Source organism: Neolamprologus brichardi, chromosome 2 (assembly GCF_056152115.1).
Source record: "Neolamprologus brichardi isolate AB-2024 chromosome 2, ASM5615211v1, whole genome shotgun sequence".
Classification (NCBI taxonomy): Eukaryota; Metazoa; Chordata; class Actinopteri; order Cichliformes; family Cichlidae; genus Neolamprologus; species Neolamprologus brichardi.
The window spans coordinates 8068587-8091479 of record NC_142105.1 but is presented as its reverse complement, the minus strand read 5'-3'; the positions used below and the strand labels follow the sequence as shown (position 1 = coordinate 8091479).

Here is a 22893-nt window from a genome sequence, read left to right as displayed (position 1 = left end):
TCACCTTCACCCTCTCCTATTACTCCATTTTCTATGACGTAGATATTAAATTTCTTGAAAGGGCGACAGAAAAATTGAGGGTATATCAGGCTTCCGAAAGTGTGCTGACCCGAATTCTGAGTTTGATTCTTACAATTTCCTTGTCCTCTTTTTTGCTGAGAAGAACTTCAAAGAGCTGTGGGTTAGGCAGGGGACCAGTCACCCGGTGAACATCAGAGGACCTCTAGAAATACTCAAGCACCAAGCAAGCCTGAAAGCGTGCCAGAGCATGGGGCACGATTAAGATTCAGTCAAGACGAAAGGCATGATGGGATTTTTATGCTGCAGACAGTTCCACTTTTCACACCTAACTTAGTGGATGTGTCACAGCAGAGGTTGTCAAACTGAAGGTCAAGCCAGGCTTTAAGAGGGGAAAAAAAACGTCATTTAATGGAAGTTCTTTTCATTTATGAAAAGCCATTTGCAGCCACATGACTTCCTTTGGATTAATAGTGAAAGTGAAATAAAGTAAATGTGTGCTGTGCAGAGATAACCTTTCGGCTTGTTTTTAGTTGGATCGCTGTCAGCTACACCTACTTACCGTACCGCTCTCACAGTGGGTGACAAGTAGGAGTCGTCTATTTGGAGAAAGGTGCGAGCCAAAAACAATGTTTACATATGTGTGAGCTTTTTAAGTTATCGTTGTCCTCTGTAGCATACAAATAATAAAACTTTTCATTTTCACATTATCACCTCATCTTTTTTTTTTTTTGAAAGGTGTTTTTTTTTTAAGATCCATGGGAGAAAAATCTAAATAGAGGACACATGAGGATGAATAACAACAAAAAATGAGCTTTAAAAAAATGCTCGACCAACTACACAAAACCCACAGATAAACAAACTAGAAATCAAAGAAACTCAAAATACAGAAAGGAGCATGAAGAAGGGAGAAGGTGATGCAAACAGGACCGACTGACGGGGAGAGGGCTGAGTGAGGAACAAGACACAGGTGGAAACAATCAAGCCAGTGCAGAACATCGAGAACAAAGACAGTAACACTCGTGGGGGGAAAATAACCTTCAAAGAGTGCATATCTGGGAAACATGAAGCCATAAATAGGAAAACACAGAAACTAGAAAACCATTAAATATGTGGACCATAAGAAATTTTAAGACTTGACCTAGCCTTCCCGTTGTGTTCGGGTCAATTACAACTTAAAACACTCATAAATATTGTGTTTTACATCTGAAGGCCTTATGATATCCTCCACACTATGCACTTGAACATATAAAAGTGACGATCACCTCTTTCACTAAATTTTGAGTGTTTTAATCGACCTTGTTACACCTATTGTCATGACTGCGTGCAGGCAGGCAGGAAAAGGACCCAATATGCAGACTCACGGAGGTGGAAAGTGAACTGAAAAACAGCTTTATTGCTGTACACAAACTGAACTTAACTGAGAATACAAACTAAGTATGCAGGCAGGCAGATAGACAGACAGAACACACAGCTGGTTGAGGGTACGACGTGACAACGAGCAGACACTAAATACAAAAGGGAAACAGGGCAAAGAGCAAACACCTTGGAGATGCAGCTGACATGAACTACAATGATGAGACGGAGGACAGAAAAAAACAGAACCTGACGCACACAGACTGAAGACTACCAAAGTAAAACAGGAAGTGTACGGACATGGGCTTCACACAGGGACATGACTGGCTTGAACACAGACGGAACAAATGAGACCAGAACCAAAGCCAAAACACAGACAGTAATAACCCCGCAAATAAACAATAAACAAATCAAAACACTGGGTCACAGGCCCAGGACCGTGACACCTATGGTGTTCCCGGTCAAAAGTGACAGCCATAGGAAATTAATGGGAATCCACTCACTTACTCACTGAATGGCCCACTGAACGACCCCCACCGAACTGAATTTGGTGCCGAAAAATGTTTGTTGTGCTAATTTAAGAGCTGTTAAAACATACCGGTCAAATTCGACTGGGAACACGGGGCGGGAGGTGAACGCGACAGGAGGGCTAGTGTTATAGGTTAAGCACAAACGCTAAAAACAGCTCTATTGGGAGATGAGTGCCTGCCTACCAGCACATGTAAAGCTCACTAAATAAGAAGTTCTGTTGTTATTTGTTTATGAATTAGTATACTTAAAGACAGTAATGTATGCACACTGTCTAATCAGGTATAATGACAAGAGTATTTTGCAGGTAAGATAGAAATGCAAAGCGAGAAATCAAAATGGCGAGCAGCTACAGAGCAAAAGCCGAACTGAGGCTCATAATAAAGCTACTAATGCGTTTCATGAAGTGTAAAGCAATGGTATAAATCCAAATGCATCTTCAGCAAATTCATGAGTCTGATAATTAATAAGGCCACCCTTTATGATGGGGTACAGGAAACGTTTTATTGCATAATATCCAGTGTTGGGGAATAATACGTTCTGTTGTTCCAGGCGGCAGCGTTACGGTTGCCATGGTTACATGGTGACGCTCTCTTTGCGACTGTCTGTTTCCTGGGTGAGAGAGCGCCTTTTTGTTGTTGTTGTTGTGCTAAGCTAAAAGGCAGAGTGTTACAGACATAGCCCTAAAGAATGTAGCCTCATGGGCAGTGTAGTCAGTGTTGCCAACTTAGCGACTTTGTCGCTATATTTAGCGAGTTTTCAGACCCCCTTAGCGACTTTTTTTCTAAAAAGCGACTAGCGACAAATCTGGCGACTTTTTCTGGTATTACTGGAGACTTATTTATGACGACTTTTTGACGTGAAAACACGTATCGCTCTTACTCTTAACAAGCAGCGGTGCTGCCTTGGGCACCTCACCCGTGCCAAAGCGCAGTCAGTTCTTTTACTGTTATGCTGTTTGTGGATCACAAGGTTTAGAACTACTTATAAGCAAACACTCTCACACACAAAGTAACTCCACCAGAGTGCCAATTTCGGGTCACTTTTGCCGGTCCAGGCCCGGATAAAAGAGCAGGGTTGGAATTGTGACATTAAAAAACAATAATTGCTAAAAGAAATTTAATTTGTAGTGCTAAACAAATTCTAACTGCATTTAGGACATTTTTTACTCACTTTATGTGTCTTCCACGATGTTATTTCTCTCTCCAACAACATAGGTTACAATTACATTAGCATGATCAATTATGCAAATTAGGCGATGACATCATTTGGCGACTACTAGCGACTTTTAGGACAGCCAATAGTGATTTTCCTTACTGAGGAGTTGGCAACACTGAGTGTAGTCCGTGCTGCAGGGAGAATGGACTGCCATACCCGTTATGTGTCTGTGAGCGCGAGGTGGTAGAAAAAGGAGAGTGGAAAAGTACGAGTTGTCATTGAGCAGAAACGGGAGCTGGAAGCATGTAAATATAATAATAACCACTGCAGCCAAGAAGAGTGCCTGACGAGCCCAGTTGTAAGTAAGCTATTAAGACTCGACTATACACTGTGTTTGTGTTTTCCTCCGAAACAATAAGTTCTGTTGCAGCAGCCTTTCAGCGCCTCTCTCTGTCTCTCGCTAGCAAACTTGACCCAGACAACAAAGTAAAGCTAGTTTTCGGCTATGAGCCCAACACGGAACCCGACGTATTAGCCAGAGGTCCCTTTACTACGGTTCGGAGCCGCGGACCTTCAGTAACAGTAATAAATCACATTCATGTAGTTGTAAACAGCATGATAATATATTAAATAATACAAAGTATTCAGAATGCGTTACTCTCATTGAGTAATGTAACGCAATACGTTACAAAATACGCTTTGGGGCATGTATTCTGTAATTTGTAGTGGAATACATTTTAAAAGTAACCGTCCCAACACTGATAATATCACATTACATATCATTTCAGTAGAAGATTCTATGGAGCTGAAGACAAAGAGAGAGGCCATAATTATTCAACAGGTTTTGATTCACAGTATGAATCAGTTCGGCTGTATCCCATTACCAACTGTCGCTTTACTTCCAGACAGGATGATAAGTCAGAATAATTCAGGAGTGGAAAGTCAGAGTTTCTATTACTCTCGGTGCCAAGAGTTAAAATATATTTTAGCATTTGTATTCATCTCTTTCTCCGCCAGTCAGACTTGTTCATTGAGGCCAGGTTGACTTCGAAGTGTCACTTTTTTTTTTACGTTGTTTTGCACTCACCCAGTTCCCAAGTCTGAATGTATAAACTATGAAGAGCACCTGGTCTCTCTGTAGAAGTGTAATCATAGGAAACGATATCACCCCATTGGGATTTTAAAATTTAGAATTCACTCTTTGAACCTTCACTAATGAGAGACAGAGAGACTTTTTAATCTTCGAAACAGAAGCAGTAATTTGTGTATAAGGATGCAGATTGTTACTGCAAATATTTATAGGTATTTTCCCGTTACACTTTTAAATGTAGTTTTAAAATTTTTTGCTCCTTCATAAAACGTTTGTTCCTCTTATCCGGGTCCAGATTGTAGCAGTTTAAAACGAGTTGCCCAGACCTCCCTCTCCCTGGTGCCCTCCTCCAAGTTTTCTGCAGGATCACTGAGGTGTAATCAATCCATCGTGTCCAGGTTCTGCCCCAAGACCTCCTTCCACACCTGACCCTAAGAGGTGCCCCACAGGCATCCTGGTCAGATGCCTGAACCTCTTCAACCCAAGCTCATTTCCGCTCGCTCTACCCATGTTCTTATTCTTTCCATCACTGCTCACAGCTCATGACCATAGGTGAGAGTAGGAATATGTAAATTGACAGCACATGTAATCCCTGAGACAGCTTAATATATGACAAAGAAGTGCAGTTCCAACAGTCCCAAATTTTCACTATATAGAAATGCTGCTGTAATAAATAAAATACATTTTTGAAGAAATAAATGTGTAAAATTACAGAAACAAATCTGGCATCACATGACCAGACTGTCCTGTAATTATGGAATAGAAAGTTTATGTTAATTTTAAAAAAGGCCTCTTTGTGGAGGCAGATTTCTTTAGTCATTTAATTGTTTATCTGTTACTTAATTAGTGTGGTGTAGTATGAATGGCCATGTGGGAGTCCTTTATCACCAGAAAAAGATGTAAAAGGTATTAAAAAAACATTTAAAAGTCCAAAAATTTATGCTTTCCTTCACATTCACAAGTGATCCGGATTGAGTCCCTGGTCTTATTTTCGACACCCAGGTTTGAGGTGGTTTACGTGGTCTTATTTTTTTGGTGCTTGTATCAACCTAAAAAACATGTTTATAAAATTTCTCTGTTATCTAAGGTTTTAATGATTGTCAGCTATATTTTAGTATTTAGTGGTAAGTCAGAAAGCTGGTTCTCAAGTCAAAATACTTAATGAGGAGAACTATTGTTAATCAGGTTAAAGCTTCTATGTGATGGAAAATGTGCTGTAATGAGACTGATCAATGCTGGCTCCCAGTCAGTTTAAATTAGTGGCTATTAACATACTGGTGTTAGGGACAACAGGGAAATCGTGTGCACTCCAAGCCTCAGGGGGTCATGGCTGTTATGGTGGCACATAAAGGAGCAGCAGCAAAATTGTTCTGTCAGCAAAGTACAGTGTGCCTTCATCCATTAATTAGTCTATAATAGAAATATTTAAACTACAACTACCTCAAAATGACATGAGTTGAACATTGAACTGCAGACAAGCATAGTTCAGCAGATTAAATAAAATAAAGTGGCAGTTGTTGTTTTTCCACACTTGTAGCTGCAGATTTATAAATTGCAACCTCATCTGAGTCATGCAGAGCTCCACAGTCCAGCTCTGTATGCACGCACTGTCTTCGCCCCTGCATGACCACTCATGCTGTGCGAGGGATTGGTATGAATTGCATTTTCATATTTCACACACTCAAAATGCTCCAAAGCTGCACAAATCCAAAGCACGGGTGACGGCGTGGAGGTCGGCGCGATCTCATGTTTGAGTAATGGTGTTAGGTTATCATTGAAATCAGATTTCCCTCACGTGATCGATGAGTATACTCAGGGAGTGGCAGGGGAAGATGAGACTAGAGTGATAACGCATAGCAGGATACCATGAATCCATCTAGCTAATTCCCAAACCGAAGCTCTCCAAAGCTGTCAGGAGGCACAGAGGATTGAATCACAGCCCCTGATATTAGAGGCAGGAGGCAAAACTGGAGCTAAAAAGCTAAAAGAATATTAGGGGAGGGTGAAAGGCAAGCAAAGCCTAGGGTCTTAGGGATCAATATGCATGTGCATAATACTGACAACACATACCCGAGGAGGATCTCAGTGAGCTCGGTTCCATTGGCTTTTTCATAATTCCTGTTTCAGGAGGCGACAGCAGCTTCACGCTGCTCTCTAAGGAGCTGCAGGATTTGAAAAGATGACTTTCCAAAAAGGTCATTCCACAATTTGGGATTTAGACTCTGTTTACCTTGGCTTATGTAGATTGAATTTTTGAATATCAATTTATAAAGTCAGCTTTTCATTAATGTCAATGCAGCAGAGAACTGACTCTTTGAGATGCCCCAATTCCTTACTAATAATGTAAACAAGCTGGCTTATAAAAAAAAGTTTGACCCACTTGAAGAAGTCTGTTAAACTGTAAACATCTAGCTTTTTCTCTCTTTAATCATCTTGCTGGGATTTGAATGCTGCAGGCTTAGATTCTTAATCTCACTGGTTGGTTTAAAACGTCTAGTTGTATTTATTCCTGTATTTTAAATGATCATGAGGATCTTTTACTTTAATGTTAGCCTTTAGATGTGATGGGCTGTTCAGGCAGATCGGGATGTCATTATGGCAGTGATTGGATGATTGGTTTTTAGATGACAGATGCAGAAATGGGTTAAAGTGAAAGTCATGTTGGAAAAGGCTGTTGTCCATAACATCAAAGAGTCTGTCTGCTGAATAGCTGATGGGGAATTTTATCGCAGAGCTGACGAGGGAGTTGCATTAGCATCTTTAACCATGTGGGAAATACTAATTCTAAATGTAAATGTATGAATGCTGGATTCTCCTAAACATAGCCCCTGGTTGCCTGGTTATTGCTAATGAATATTATAAAGCATGAGAGTTTGTTCACCTGAGCTGTAATAAGGGAAAATGAAGGAATTTGTTAATCAACCTGTTAATTAGCTCTGGTATGAATTCTGATGTGTTAGAAGTCACATCTCACATATGTAGAAAAAAAAACATGTATAAATAGGACACGAAAATAAAGCGAATGTATTCAGGAATTTGTGAGGAAGGAATAATTTACATCTACAGGTTTGTACAGCTTGTTTTTAAAACACTTTTAATGAATCAGCCCTGAAAGTGACTCATTGGCAGTTTACACTTTTACAGTTTAAGACATGAGGACATTTTAAATGTAGCAACTGCTGTGAAACCATGTTTTTAACATTAAAGTGGCTGAAATATGTAAAAATCAAATCGTAGATTCTATAGGATATTAAAATTGTGCAACACTCATTTTAGTTTATATGGACATACAGTCACAGGTCTTCATGTTAATAAAATATTTGTCCACAAAAAACAAATTTCTCCGTTTACTATCTCAAAGCAAATCTCTTGCATGGCTCCTTGGGTTAACTTGTCTTTCATTGCTGTGTTGTAGCATGTCCTTGATAATATTCTTGTCAATAAGAGAGCTACAGAGCTGACAGTGAATCAGATTTTTCATTCAGACAAAATTTGGAAAATCACCTGATCCATCTAAAAACATTTTAATACACATGTATTTATATTACATTTGTAATTTGTGAGCTAACTGGTTGTTAGCTTCAGCGAAATGCCCTTAAAATGTGCTGAACTACCCCAGCATACTGAAAAAAACTATGTTTAGTACACTCCCATTGTTCATTCATAGAAAAGCAATAAAAGATTTAATCAATGAACATTTCATTTAAATGTGATTGTAGAGCTGATTACCTGCTCACTTTTCCCCTGTCACATAACAGCGTCTTCACAGAGCTAATTAGCTTGCTAGTCAACATTTGTGTCTGAACTGCAGTGGAGAGCTGAAGTGAAATATGAATGGAGTGAATGTGTGGATAAGTAGTAGAGCAGTAACTAATGCTAAAATAACTTTTTAGGCTTAAAGCTGCAGTGCTTTCTTTAATAATTCCTTAAAATGAGGACAGTAAACCAGAGGAATGTCTGAATTTTTCAGAACACGTCCCCCAGGTGAGCTCTCACACGTCACTGTGGCTTTATGCAACTAAAACGCCACCTCAGATCGTCCTATAGCAGAGTGCAGAGTGCATGTTATCTTGACGGCAAGGATCAAAAATGGATGTAAAGCCTTGCTTCATTCTCTTCCAGGTGGCCTTCAGCTGACAGCTGCTGTTTGTTTTGTGTGTGGTGCAGATGAAACAGGTGCTTTTTAATTTTCATCAGTAAATGACTGAACATGTACAATGAACAATCCAAGACTTGAAAAGCACCAAGGATAAGAACGACTCAGTAACACTCTACACATTTTAACACACAAAAATGTATAGATACATGCAGTCAAATGTTTCTGAGCATAAGTGCACCAAAATGAAACAGATTTGTAGAGGATACTTCTCCACAGTGTTTCTTCAGACTGATGCAAAAGGAGTTACTTCTGGGGTTATTCACCTTCTGGCTTGATGCAGCCCATTGAACTGTCTAAACAGTTCAATGGGCTGAGAAGATTTGAACTGGAAGGGGAAATGACAGGTCAGTAGAGGTAGCTCCCACTTTTCATCTACTTTTTTGTAACTAAAACTTAAAATCTGACCTGAAGATTACTGTAAATTTGGCCTTCAGTGCACAAAGGTTCTTTATTTTATTTAAAAGGCCAACTTTTATACTTCATCTCTCGCTGCTTTAATGAGCTGTCTTGCTGGCTGTGTTTGGATATTTTCTTTAATGCGAGCACATGCAACGTTCAGAAACTCAGACATAGCAATAAAAGAGCCGTGGTATAAGATTATGCCTTCAAAGCACTGTCTGATACCTTATTGATCTCTCATCCCCTGTCGACAGGTCAGAGTCTGCCATAACAGATCTGTGGTTTTTAGAGCAGGGCCCTTGAAGCAGTCAAATATGCAGTAATTTGCTGAAGAACTCTTCAGCAGTGCTATGATAGAGGTTGAAACCTTGAATTGATGACTTAACCTCCACACAGCCATGCAGTTTCATAAATTGTGGAGACTGCCCTCCCCCAGTAAATGATCCGATAGGTCATTTGTGTAAGTTGCTATTATAACCTGCACTGTAGCTATATTTAACAGGCGCTTAAACACCGGCTTGTTTGATTACATTTTTAGATTGTTTTTCAGATGGAGTTGGAAACCTACACAGTGGGGGTTCCAATAATAGTAAGGGCAGATACCAAACACAAGTGAACAGGAAGTGAAATCAAGACCTAAAAATTGGTCCCAGCTGAAAGTTAATTTGTCTCCCAATTGAAGCAGATGTGTTTGTAAAAAGCTCCTATATGTGTTTTTATGGACGCTTTCATGGTCGTATATGTTGACTGTGCAAGTTTGGGGACAGTCAATGAATAACTTTTAGAAGAAGCCAAATTTTTAATGCTTAAACAACAGATGGCATAGGAGACAATGAGGTTTTTATGATACCACACTTTTTCCTCAACTAATTGGAAAATTTACTATGACAGAATGTTGAAATCTTTATTACCAAGGCCACCCACAGTCACCAAAAGCTTAGTGTCATATAATGAATTAATTTCATGTATTCAGTTAAATTCAATTTTATTTATATAGCACCAAATCACAACAACAGTCGCCTCAAGGTGCTTTATATTGTAAGTTAGACCCAACAATAATACATACAGAGAAAAACCCAACAATCATATGACCCCCTATGAGCACCACTTTGGTGACAGCGGGAAGGAAAAACTCCCTTTTAACAGGAAGAAACCTCCGGCAGAACCAGGCTCAGGGAGGGGCGTCCATCTGCTGCGACCGGTTGAGGTGAGAGAAGGAAGTTGTTGATTTAGGATGAGAAATTTCTGTACATGAAATCTACATCACATGTTCATCAGCTATTCATTCTGTAAAACTAGACTTGCTGTTGTCAGTTAACTGAAGTACTCGAATACTATCATTAAATCTTATAGTAAAGGTTGCTAAATAAAAAAAGAGTCCTGCAGTAAAGTTATTTTTTAAACCAGTAAACTGCCTTTTGGTGTCTTCTTTGTCCCCTTGGACAGCAAAACAACAGCTGAAACAATGTAGAAACCAAATATTTGATCAATGAAACTAGAATCTAATTATCTATCGAGGATATTCTGATGCCAAAATGTTTGCTGTCCATCATCCTAAAGTACTCCTACATTGTTTTCAAGTTCAGTTATGTGACTTTTGCTTAAAGGTTACTGTGCAGGGCATGGCTGAGAACACCAGCACAGTGTGTGTGTGTGTGTGTGTGTGTGTGTGCTTCTTTCAACGTAATCTGTTTTTTGGGATTTTCCCATTTAAAACTTTGATATTTGATCTTTATTTTCTTGCTGTTTTCTTGCTCCTCTTCTTCCAATGGGGGCAGTATCTTTGGTGCTGCTGGTGGAGTTTCAGCCTGCTGCTGTGTCCCCTCCTATGACTCATTACTGCAGTGACTCCAGAGTAACTGCTTATGAAGTTCTGCTATTGCTCTCAGTGATCTGTGGCACGCGACCAAACGTGACACCCTGAGCTGTGGGGGGGGTTGGGTGAACACGCTCTAACGCTGATAGTCCTTATTGGAAGAGGCAGAAAAGGAAATCAGACCTAGATTCCATATACAAAGCCAGTTATCATAATGAGGCCTGGATGTCATGATGAAAGTGGCTCCTAGAGTGGTATTACCCTGGAGATAACTGTGGCAGAAATTATTACATTTAGGGTTATTTGGGCTTTTTTTATGTAATCTTAGAAGGAAATGATCCCTGACTTGATTTTGTTCAAGGCTTACTTGGATTTGCCTTTTTTCCCCTAGATAGATAAAGTTCTTATAAAATGTTCGTCTTGCATAATATGATGCGATAATACAGCTGTTTTGATTTTCAATTCAACACTTTGATTTGTTTTTGTTTGTGTAAATGTGTAGGTATGTGTTCCCTGTATTAGTAATGTTTGGTTTGGGTAGAGATTGAGTTAGAGTCTTTAGGAAACTGATTTAAGTTAATGTCTCCTCAAGTTACTGATACACAACTCTGCGTGTGGTGTGTGTTTAAGAGGATGGATGGATTGCCTCGTGCTTGGTGCCATCCTCAGAGGTGATGAATGTGCTCTGTCGCTGCTTGCACATCTCCAAGGCCAACCTCTGCGAGGCTGTCTTCCAATGATACTGGTTGCAAATGGGTGATAAAGCACAGGAATGATGTAGCTCAAGCCTCCGTTTCCCTTGTGCCCCAGAGATTTACTGAGGTATTCAGTGAATCTGGAAAAATAAGGCCACTTTACCCCCATCGTGCATTATCAGTTTTTACTTGCTGGAACACTGGGATGTCCACATCATTCAATAAATACTTTTCTAATCTAGTTCTTCAAATTGGTTTTAAATAACATTTATTCCTAAAGTAAAATTAAAGAAAAATACTCAACCAAAATCCTCTAGATTGATTGTCATCATAAATCAAATTTTGTAACCAAATGGGGCAGTAAACATTGTTTTTCCTCTGAATTTGCAGATGGTGACAATATGGCCTCATTCACACTTCTTTATTTCATGTATCTTTTTCTGTATTGCATCTCTTCAGTAAATCTGAACTCATCCATCTGGGATTTCCTGAGATGGATACAAATCAGGGCCAGTCACACTCCACTTTAGAGGGCTGTCATATTCCCGATCCTCTCAAGCAATCACTAAAAATACCACAGGAAGTTGAAAACAACACTCTCTAGTGTTACTTTAATATCACTGGAACTGCTTGGCTGTGTGTGGCTGACAGGGAAGGAGAGCAGTTTAATGTGTCCTGTTCAGATCAAAAAGGACATCCAAATTTTACTTTAGCATCCGTGTGTGTGGAGTTTGCATGTTCTCCCTGTGGCTGTGCAGGTGTCCTGATTATAAATTGGTCAGAGCTGTGAATGTCTTTCTGTCTGTCAGTACTGGCCCTGGAAAAGACTGCTGAGCTTACCTTTGTCATACTGCCTTTTAACCTATAACAGCAAGGACAGACTCAGTTCCCAACGCGTCATCGCATTGTTTCACTCTTCCAAAACTTATTTAACACAATGGGGTAGGGTTGGCTTCATGTTACTTTGGTTTTGACTTTAACTTTTCTGTCACTTTGGTTACATTTACAGAGAATAATGGCTTTAATGGCTTTAAAAACATGCTTAATGACAAACACATTGCATGGCTTTTCCTTGGTTACCATAATTAGGCATTAGGTTGGTATTACACCAGTCTTTTCTCTCAGTGTCATAGCATCTGTATTGGACTACTGTGTACACTCAAAAAATCTGGAGCTTTATAGTTTTCATAGATGTGATAGTCAGAATGCTCGGTGTTTCTTTTATGCCTCATTTACATAGTATTTTTATTTCTGCTAGCCATGTCCCCCGTGAAGGCTACATGGTGTCTTTTATGTAATTCTTTTAAATAAAACTGATCCTTATTGGCTTGTTGTAATGATATGCTATAATGCAAAGTGTTAATGAAGAAACAATGGGATCCCTATACAAACTTGTACAGTGAATCTGTTTTCTATCCACCAATATGCCATCCGTTTTTCCTTATTATTGTCGTAGCGTAATGCTTTCATTTTAGTGAGTTAATGCTTTCAATTACCTTGGTAGAAGAAAAGTGTTATACATAAGGCCACTTAAAGGCCACTCTCTTATCCATAAGAATGTACAAGGAATGAAAAGGAGATGGTTCTGTCTCTCGCTCAAGGACAGAGAAGATTTAACTTGGCGCAGTTGCATTATAAAATCTTTCCCTGGTCAGCCTGTCACTCATAGCAATAGAGAAGTAATCTTCTGTACTGAATGGGGCTTTCTCCTTTTCTCCAACACTAAGTGTGGCTAGAGCTCTCCAAGGACAGCTGTGTTCCAAAAACCAGACTAGTCTCAGAGAACGAGTCAATAGTTAGGACTGGAACAGACAGCTCAGTGTGAAAAGTGACTCAGTGCTGCTTCAACAAAAGATCTTTTCAAGGTCTGACACTGATAAAACTTTGTGTAGGAGTTGAAACACAGCCACGGATCTAAAGCATCACGATGCAACCACAACTTCTATGGCACCTCTAAAAAGTTGGCAAGAAATTTTGACACTTTATAAACACCTACGCTGACGCCCCATTGGTTCCTTGACATCCGCATGACTGTTTTAATCCAGTCAAGGAAAAATGCATGTGAGGTAATTATTGAATCCAATTAAAAAATGGTCAGCAATTTTGTCACATAGTTATTTTATATTATTTAAATCTAAAATCGTATTTAGACTATTTAAATCTAAAATCGTGAAAAACTGGAGCATCCTTTTTAATCTATCAGTAAATGTAAAAGCTTTGTGCTTACTTTACTTTGGTTTTTGATGAGTCATGGTACATAATACCTCCTCTGATGTTCGTCATGCCCATTCATTGATCTAAATAACTCAATTTAGATTTCCAAGACATGCTTGTTAACTTAACTGGCGTGGATGTGATTGTTTCTCTCTGTGCTCGCCCTGTGATGGGCTGCTGACCTTTCCAGGATGTGCCCCACCTTTTTTTTTTGCCCATCATAAATTAAAACCACATTTCACCTCTTATCAGCAATACTGTGAATTTCCTCCTCTGTAACATTACACCATTCTGAGGTTTTAAAAATATATTTTATATATTATTTTGTCTGGCAATTTGAGGGAACGAGTCATAGCTTCTAAAAGATGTGGGATCCCACTTGTGGAAGGCACTGAAAGAGAATGCAGCCATGCATGGTGTCTTTAGTATTTTTCCCACTGGGATTATGGACCATCCAGGTTGGGGTGGGAGGCTGATGAAGACGGTCCGACCCACTGGAGTCAAGACGGGGAGGGGGACCTGTCAGTAGGCAGCTATGGGACTGCTGAGGAGTAGTGACAGATGGGAGAGCAGGAACACAGAGTCCTTGAGCTGGTCCCGCTGTTTTCCTCTCTTATGCTATCACTTTTTTTCTGCAGCAGCAATCTCATTCTCACAGTGCACTAAATAATTTTTGAGAAATCTTTTGTCATTTAGGAATATGTTCATTATTCTTTTGTTCTCCCACCTAACTTCATTTATCATTCAGTCATCATTCTCTGTGCTTTTCCTTTGTTACCAGTCACTGCCCTGTCTTTCTGCTTATGTCTTTTCTCCTAACTGAATACACAAAAGTTTCTTTTCTTCTCTTGATTTCTTTTTAATTGTTGTTGTTTTTTTTTGGTTGTCATTGTTTTTAGCTCTTTAACTTATCTCGGATATACTGTTTTCTTCTAAATCTTCTGAACTGCCAGTTTTTATTTCAACCTCTAATTTGCTTGCGCACACTTTACATGTTACCTTGTTTATTTGGTTTTTTTTTCTTTCCCTTTTCCCTTCTTTTGACTTTGCTCCCATTTCCCTTTCTGTCCTTGAGATGTGTTGTGCTCCACAGGGGACACATCTCGTGATCTCACCGAGTCTATCAGGATGAAACACGCTACTGTAGCTCACGCACTTACTCAGAGGAAATGCTCTTGGAGCTCAAATGCACCTGGAGGACATGCACTCAATCTTACTTTAATAGCACAATGGAGACCTGTACATTTTGTTTTCATTTTCCAGTGTTTCATCCATGCACACATGCAGAGTACCACTGATGCTTCCACATTTTTCCAAATCCAATGCCAGCTTTTATGTAACTCTGCACAGTTTAATCCGTCCCTAGACTCAACCATCCACAACTTTCCAACTTCTTCCTTATCCCCTTTTAAATTTTCGCCCTTATTCTCACCAAGTCTTTTCTTCCTTTAAAATCAGCCCCTATGTCTCAGCTGAACTAAAAAAAAAAAGGCCCCTAAAAGCCGTGATGAGACGACACGCATAAATACAGCTTACTGTATTTATAGAAGTGATGTGATTATTAGCATTGATAGTGTGCTTCTGGTGTATTGCAGTGACTGAAAAAAATGGTTTTAGACACTCAAGCGTTATAATTTATGAAATGGCAACATCTGTCTGTCAGGTATTGAATGAGTTCAGCCAGTCAGTCAATTGCACTGAAATTTGGTTTTGCCTTTCATGGTACCCTGAAAGAGATTTTTGCTCACCAACCCTAAGGTTGACATTTTTTATAATTAGATGTCTTAACGAGTATTGAATGGATTGCCATGAACTTTGCTACAGAACTCAGTGGTCCTGTTGTTATATTTTCCTCCAGCAATATCAGCAGTTTTATATTTGTGGCTCAGATTGAAATGTTCAGATTGGTGGCTCAATTGCAATGTCAGATTTAGGGTCTTTTTTCCCCGTGTTCAAATCTCAAGTGTTTAATCAGTCCAAAAATTTCATTATATACTGAAATTAAAAGTTTGGTTTTCCTCAGTATACGTTTTGTATGTGTTAGCATGCAGACAGACATAATTGTCTTGTTTTATGTCATGTTTCAAGTCATTGCACCGTAGCGTGCATCATTCTGAATAAATGAAAATACATTCTGAGTTTAAGATAAAGAAGTCAACTTTTTTAAATATGTGTGGAATGAAATGTATATTATGTGTGGATTTATTCACAGTCTGAGGTAATATATATATATATATATATATATATATATATATATATATATATATATATATATATATTTATTTATTTATTTTTTTTTTTTTTTCAAATAGTACAACAAATAGTCTTGAGACTTTGGAGGCTTTTTCTATCCCATGTTTAAGATTATTATTTTTATTGTTCATTGTTTCCTGGCTGATTGCTGACCATGTTGCAGTTTGGATCTGGTATCCTCATACAGTCTGGGATTGCTTTGATATATATTTGATATTAGTTATTTCAACAGTGTTTTCTTACTTAACAGACATTATAAGATACCATGAAGAACCGCTCTCTTTCTCTTTGCATTAAAAAGGAGCCATGGGTATGATGAAAGGTTTATAATATAATGTTTTTTGGATACATTAACCGGGTTGACTTAGATGATGTGTCTTTGATCTTGAACATTACAGATCATATCTCCTTGTGCATGAGCTTGATTGGCTTGGTTAAATAATCTCTAAGGGCAGGTAATGTAGCAACCCACTAAAAACCTTATGGTCTTAACATAAAAAAACCAACAACAACAAGTCATCTTATAAATCTGTAAAAGACTGATTTTGTGGTGCATTGTGTCTTCTAATGGAGTACTCTAAACCATCTTATGATGTTTTTCTAACCATAACTGAGGCTCTTAGCTCTTCCTCTAGGGCTTTCTCACTGTACTACTTCAAGACTTCATAGCTGGCATCTTTTGATGATACCAAGGCTTTGGGGAACAATAAATGTCTCATAGTTTTACACAACAACTTTGTCACAATCAGATGAGCTAATTAGGCTTGAGCATTGAGATTAGTCATGCAGAGGTTTGGGAGAAGCGAGCGTAGAATAACAGCAACATGGGAACTGACAAAAAATCAGGAAGAAAAAGTTATATCAGCCACAGACGATATATCAGTCTGATGTTACAGCTTCTTTCTATTGAAAAATGCCTAAATATAACACAGCTTATTCATCTGAACAATTAGAAATATCTCCGTTAACTGGAAAAGAAGAATATGATTCACTTTGAAAACCTATTTATATGAGACAATACTGATGAGTACAATTTAATCAAACAAAAATCAAACACCCTTCAAAACCTCCTTTATATATGACTTTAATTTGGGGTAGAAATACATTTTCTGCATAGTGTGATCCAATTTTGCTAGCATAAATTTACATTTCAGTATCAGTGGAAGTGCAAATGAGATGGTGAGAATAGCTCATGATGACAGGAATGTAGGAATATATATCTAATAAAGTATAAACCCAGACAAGGTAACAGTATCTGTCGTGCTGCATTTTAATTTGTGTCTGCAGACTCTAACGTATAATAACTACTTTGAGTTTTAAAAGTTTCTCTGTTCAGCTTGGCCAAAGAAGACTGTATTAGCCCTAAGTGATTAAGGGTATCTTCTTTGTAGAGTCTACTCAGCTTCTGCGGCGATTGCTGCTCATACAAGATTTGGAAAATCTCCTCAAGCTACCAACAAAGTCACAGGAAAGCAAAGTTTAATTCAGCACTTCAACCCGAGGCAAGGCACAGACAAAAATAAATAATCTCTAGGCTACACATATTCTGTGTTATACCAAAAAAGTAGCCTAAAACAAATCTGAATTCTTTAGAAATGCATAGAAAATGTTTTAAATAATTAAACCCCAGAGTTCCTTGGTGCCTGCAAGGAAAACATGTGATTGCACAGAAAGCAAGAGGATCATAACAGCAGATGAAAACAGCATCGTAATCCTGATCAATTAACTAATATTATGAAATGGAAATAAACTATGGCATCTATAGCAAATATGAGAGAGACTAAACTATAATGACAGCTAGCAGCTATTTCTTTCTACCCGCAGAGACAATGAAAACTGACAACAAATACAATCTTTATTGTAAAAATTGTAGTTGTAAGTAACCAGCCATCCTCCTCCACCTCGTCCCATCTTTAGTTTTCCTACCTGCAGGTTAGGAAGGCCACTGTTGTCATGGCATCTCCAGAGATTCTCTTCTTTCTATGATTTCATGATTTCAGTTAGAAGCAGCAGTCTTTTGTTGCAAGTTGTAGGGATACTCCCACCAGAAACTGCACTTGTAGAAAGGCTACTATGCCAAGCTCCCCAAGGCTGGAGAGCAGAACAAGAACAAGTTGCCCAAGATGGCATAGAGAGTCTGTCTGTGGTCACTGAGAGACGAGGAGACTTACTGAAGAGGCAGCTGGATGACACTGAGGACTATCAAAAGCAATGTGCCACCTGGTTAGCAGTGATAAAACTATCAAAATAAGACTTTACATAGACTGCTATTAAAGGGCTCACGTTTGCTCACTGTGCAAGCAGATGTTTGACATGTATATCATAAAATCTTACAGATATCAATGATGATGCACAACCTTCTCAATATGACAGCATGCCACGTGTGAGAGCCATTAAAGAGTTACCGTGAAGAAACATTAATTAGCAATCGCCCTGCGCTTTGTGAGTAACGACTGGGGCTTGTACTGGTATGTCAAAATGGCAAGCTCAAACTACAGCCAAGAACCTTAAGGTCATCGCTGTCTCATCAATTTCACCGCCTAAACAGATGGCTCAGTCTTTGAGTGTTTCCTCCAGAGAACCAGTGAAGCTCAGCTTTACAGTCAAGCCCAGAGCGGTGGAGGAAGCAAAAGCCCTAACAGTGAAAGCAAGTACGCTGGGCCAAGGGCAGAGGGAGAACCGAGTGTATTTCAAATTTACCCATGTCCAAAGGTCCAGTTCTCATTAAAATCAATTCCCTTCTTTCAAGTTGGAAGTGAGCAGAGAGTCATGGGTTCAAGATTCGTCAGACCACAGTTAGAGTGCTGGCTTGCTTCCAGCCAGCGAGCTGGAAAGAAGAGCTAATGCCTCTGGAGTTTGCACATACAGGCTGGGCTCCGTGTTAAGCCAGTGTGCAAAAGCACCTCGGGAGCAGTTCAACATGCAGACTGACAGTCAGGATTAGCCTGGGTAACTTCCTGATTTGATCTTTGGCTTTTCAAGTGATTGTCACTTTAAGGATGTTAGCGGGGGGTTTTCACTTAAACCAACATTCTTGTTGCTCTGAGTGTATTGAATAAAACTGTGGGACACTCATCCCGAAGGACACTAAAAGGGTCGTGAACTGGTTAGCTGAACTGCTTAACATTGAAATGACACCGGGCACCATTTTAAGCATAAAGCATCAATACCTGTGAGTGTTATGTTTTCCTGGATGGATTTCTATCTTAGGCCAGTAATCATACCTTTTAAAACACAATAAAATGGAAAACAAACAAAATATTTCCTCTCAGGGGCAAAGATCTGTGTGGAAGATATTTTTATTTGATTAATTTCCAGCGCAGTATTTGGCTTACTTTGAGCTCTGACAGCTTTGACAGTGTGGAGCCGGCATGTTTAATGCATTTTTTTTTCCAAAGCCGATGTTTTAATATTCTTTCTTCCTATAAAAAGTTCACGGTTGCCGTGTGTGATTAATGTTCAGACCCTTACATCCCGTGTATTTCTACAAAGGCAGGCGTGTTCCTTGGCTGAAGCTTGATGTAAATTACAGAATGATTCCAAGAGGCGCTGGGGTGGAAATAAACACACTGGCCATATAGTGACGTATGAGGAATGTCAATTGACGCCTGCAGCACACACACCAGATAATCCACTAACACACACACACACACATACACAAAAGAAGTGGTCCAGATAGAGCAGTATGACAGTGCCTGCTGCAGCTTTGCTAGCACCAGCAGGACTTTCGATAATCCAGCCTTCATCAAGAGAGCGCCCCATTAAAAAGACTTTCTGGCATCTCTCTCTCCCTATTCTTTTTTACACTTCCCGAAATTAAGAATCAGGTGTTTCATTAATGCCACGTAAACATCGCTGACAAACATTCACATTTAAGATTCAGATCAGTGATAGAATGTTTAATTTCCAAGATAAGCAGCATTTAAATTGAACAGATAAGACACACATTGGTTAAACCTTCAGCAGCCAGCTGTGAAGCACAGAAGATATGATCTTTTTACCACATTCTCCATCCTCAGTTTTTACATATTTAATAAGTTCAGACGTCAGTAGCAGAATGAGCCCCTGTGTCTGATTGTTATTGTCCCTTCAAAAGCTCCCCATGCCCTTTGTTCTCTGGTCTTAACCCATGGTCCGAGTGGGCGCTTGTATCTAAATTGCTCTTGGAGATAGTAAAGGGCCAAAATGAGCAGCACAAAGGCAGTCAAGAGAATTGCTAATAATTTATTACAGTGTCTTTTATCTCAGCTCTCTTCGTGCTGCTCACCTCTTGTTCTCTCTATTGTCAGACCCTTTTGTCTTCGGTTCAGTCAAGTGCTGCTCTCTCACTGGCCTGAGAGAGGATTTAAATACAAAGCAGTATCTATTGAATTATCCAGATTTCAGATGTACTGCTGGGCACATCAAATGTTGAAAACCAGCCCAATAGCTGTGATCTATTATGTGCAATCGCTATGAACTGCCAGTGTCACTCCATAAAAGAAATGATTGAATTTCTTTTATTCCACAATTTCTTTCTGTCTATTACCAACAACAGGGGCCACCAAAGACATGGGCAAGATGCTTGGTGGAGAGGAGGAGAAGGATCCTGATGCTCAGAAAAAAGAAGAGGAAAGGCAAGAAGCGCTGAGGCAACAGGAAGAGGAGAGGAAGGCCAAATATGCAAGAATGGAGGCAGAGAGAGAAAACATCCGACAGGGCATCAGGGATAAGGTAAACTTCAATACTAATAGAGCCTCACGAGTTAATCATGGTCGAAGAGCTCTCATTGTTCTTAAACTGTTATCCAGTCCACGGACTAAACAAACTGCTGTTCAGCTGTTATACAGGGTTACAAACAGGTCTGTTTAGTAGAAATATGCAATGTAAACTTGGGCAGCATGGTTACAGCCTCACAGCAAGAAGGTCGTGAAGTTGTGAGTTCTGCCACCTGTCCGGGGCCTTTCTGTGTGGAGATTGTGTCATTTCTCCGGGTACTCCCCCAGCTTTCTCTCCCAGTCCAAACACATGCAAGTTGTAGGGTTAGGTTAACTGGTGATTCTAAATAGACGTTAGCTGTGAATGTGAGTGTGAACGCTTGCCCGTTCCAGCCTCCGACTGACCCTAAATTGGACAAGGAGAGAATAGAAACAGTGTAAAAAAACAAATATAACTTCTGTAAAACAAAGTGGGATTGGCTTTAGTCGTAGAGAGATGCTGCTTTTGCTTCTCGTATAGTTTTGCTAACATGTCTATAAACCAAGCAGCAAACTCAACATCCCAAAAACTGCATTTCCTCAGGCTTCCTTAAAAACTAGTTGGAGTCGCTGATCTGGACCTTTCTGCTCATTTTATGCTGCTTGAGCTTTTGTAATGAAATTATTTGAGAAATATTTGTTTTTTGTGATGAGGTACAGACTGTCCAGAAGTTTGTGCTTCAGTTTTGGTTTTACTAGTTTGTTAGCTAAAGTCGTCAGTGATATATGTGTCTGTGTTCAGCCCACACAGGGCCATGAATCCAGGCTGCAAACCAGTCTAGGTGGTATTGGCTAATAACTCAACAGTTACCCTTTCTGATCCAAAAACTGCAACATCTGACAGAAAAACATAGTGATAAACATACTGAGGCTTCAAACTGCAGGGTCAGAACCAGAGGGTGAAGTCATGGTGGTTACATCCATCTTTTATACACTGACTGCAATAAATTCAATCTGCTCTAAAAAAAAACCATCTCTTGCATTTTGGTGACTGCTGTTCGAGATCGATCAGCTTCAGGCCCGTCATAAACAGCTCAGCTTCACTCATGGTCACAAAACAGTGCAGCGAGACCATTGCACAAATATAATCAACAGCATCAGCCTCTCTGGCATGGCTCTATAAGGATTCAGCAAGTACTATAAATCAAGCTTTATACTGCAAATTGCACTTTCAAATGAATTAGCTAATGGAGAATGGAGGTTTAAAAAACTGGACTATATATTAGTCCTTCTGTTTTGATTTAAAACTCTGCACTCTTAATTTTATTTTATTTTTTTTAATTACTGCATATAGGTCCTTAAACATATTCCCTTCTGGAGTTCATTTTCAAAGTTCAATAGAAATTCTTGACTTAGTGGCCCTTTTTATGTCAGCAAGATAATTCTGGCTTTGATAATGTATAAATTAATATTTGATTAAGCTGTAATAAGATATGATGATCAAAGTGTCTGCAGCTTGCCGGGAAGGGTTACCATTGACACTGCTAATAATGCATTAGATATTTGACTTGAATGCCCTGAGAGAGACTGAAACTTTTCTATGTGTAGCTCTTATAAAACTATGTTTGGAGTTTGGGGATCAACTCTAAACTCTGCTGAGCCGCAGCACTTTTTCTTCTAGCTCTCTCTGTCTTTTTTGTTTTTTGAAACAATGGTAGAAAAGAGGCAAAAAAGAACAATATGACAGCATATCTTTGGGAAGCGTTTGATTATAGCAAGGTGAGAGGGGCTGACTAAGCACTAAGGGGCTGTTCGTTTCAACTGATGCAAGTCTTTGTCACTGTGGAACAAGTCTAAAAAAGAGAGAGAGACTGAGTGGAAACAGAGGGAGTTATAGAAGAGAGCTACATCAACCAATTACACCAATGTTTGTTTTATTTCTGTCGGAAATTCAGAAGAAATATTTCTTAGGTACTGAAGTAAGATACACCCCTCCACCCAGTCAAAAAATATTTAGTTTCTCGATCTTGCTGAACTTAAACTTTTCTTCATAGTCACATCTTTAAAATAGTCATTGTTGAAGGTATGTATATGAGGATTCCCACATTTTCCAACTGCAGCAGCTTGAGTTGTCACGTCCGGTGTGGCAGACGTGTGGAATTGGAGATAGGACCCAAAATGCGGCAGCTCTGGTGCAGATGAGTGTTTATTTAACAAAAGAAAATACAAACAGCAATGGCGTGGGTGAAGGTGAAACAGGAAAACCTAAACTGGGTAAAACTAACAAAACAAACCAGAAACGAAGATGCAGGGAGGTCCGGGGAAATACATACGGGGAGACCGAGGGGAAACAACACAGACGAACCAGCACGAGGATGAGGTAACACACCCTATAAATACACACGGCAGGAATCAGGGGATGGGAAACAGGAGGGGAACACACCTGGAATACATGACAACTGACGAGGCAGGGGAAACGTAAACAGAACACGCTGGCATAAGACACAGCCCTTCAAAGTAAAACAGGAAAC

The 22893-nt window shown here is 39.4% G+C and overlaps 1 protein-coding gene across 2 annotated transcripts in view; it reads left to right on the top strand.

Annotated features, from left to right (window-relative positions):
• Positions 1-22893, top strand: part of cplx1 (complexin 1) — a 64848-nt gene that overhangs the window by 34204 nt on the left and 7751 nt on the right. For both annotated transcript variants that reach the window (XM_006798911.3, XM_006798912.3), the window contains exon 3: positions 20224-20399. In XM_006798911.3, the coding sequence (XP_006798974.1) occupies positions 20224-20399 (176 nt within the window). The remainder of the gene's footprint in view (positions 1-20223; positions 20400-22893) is intronic.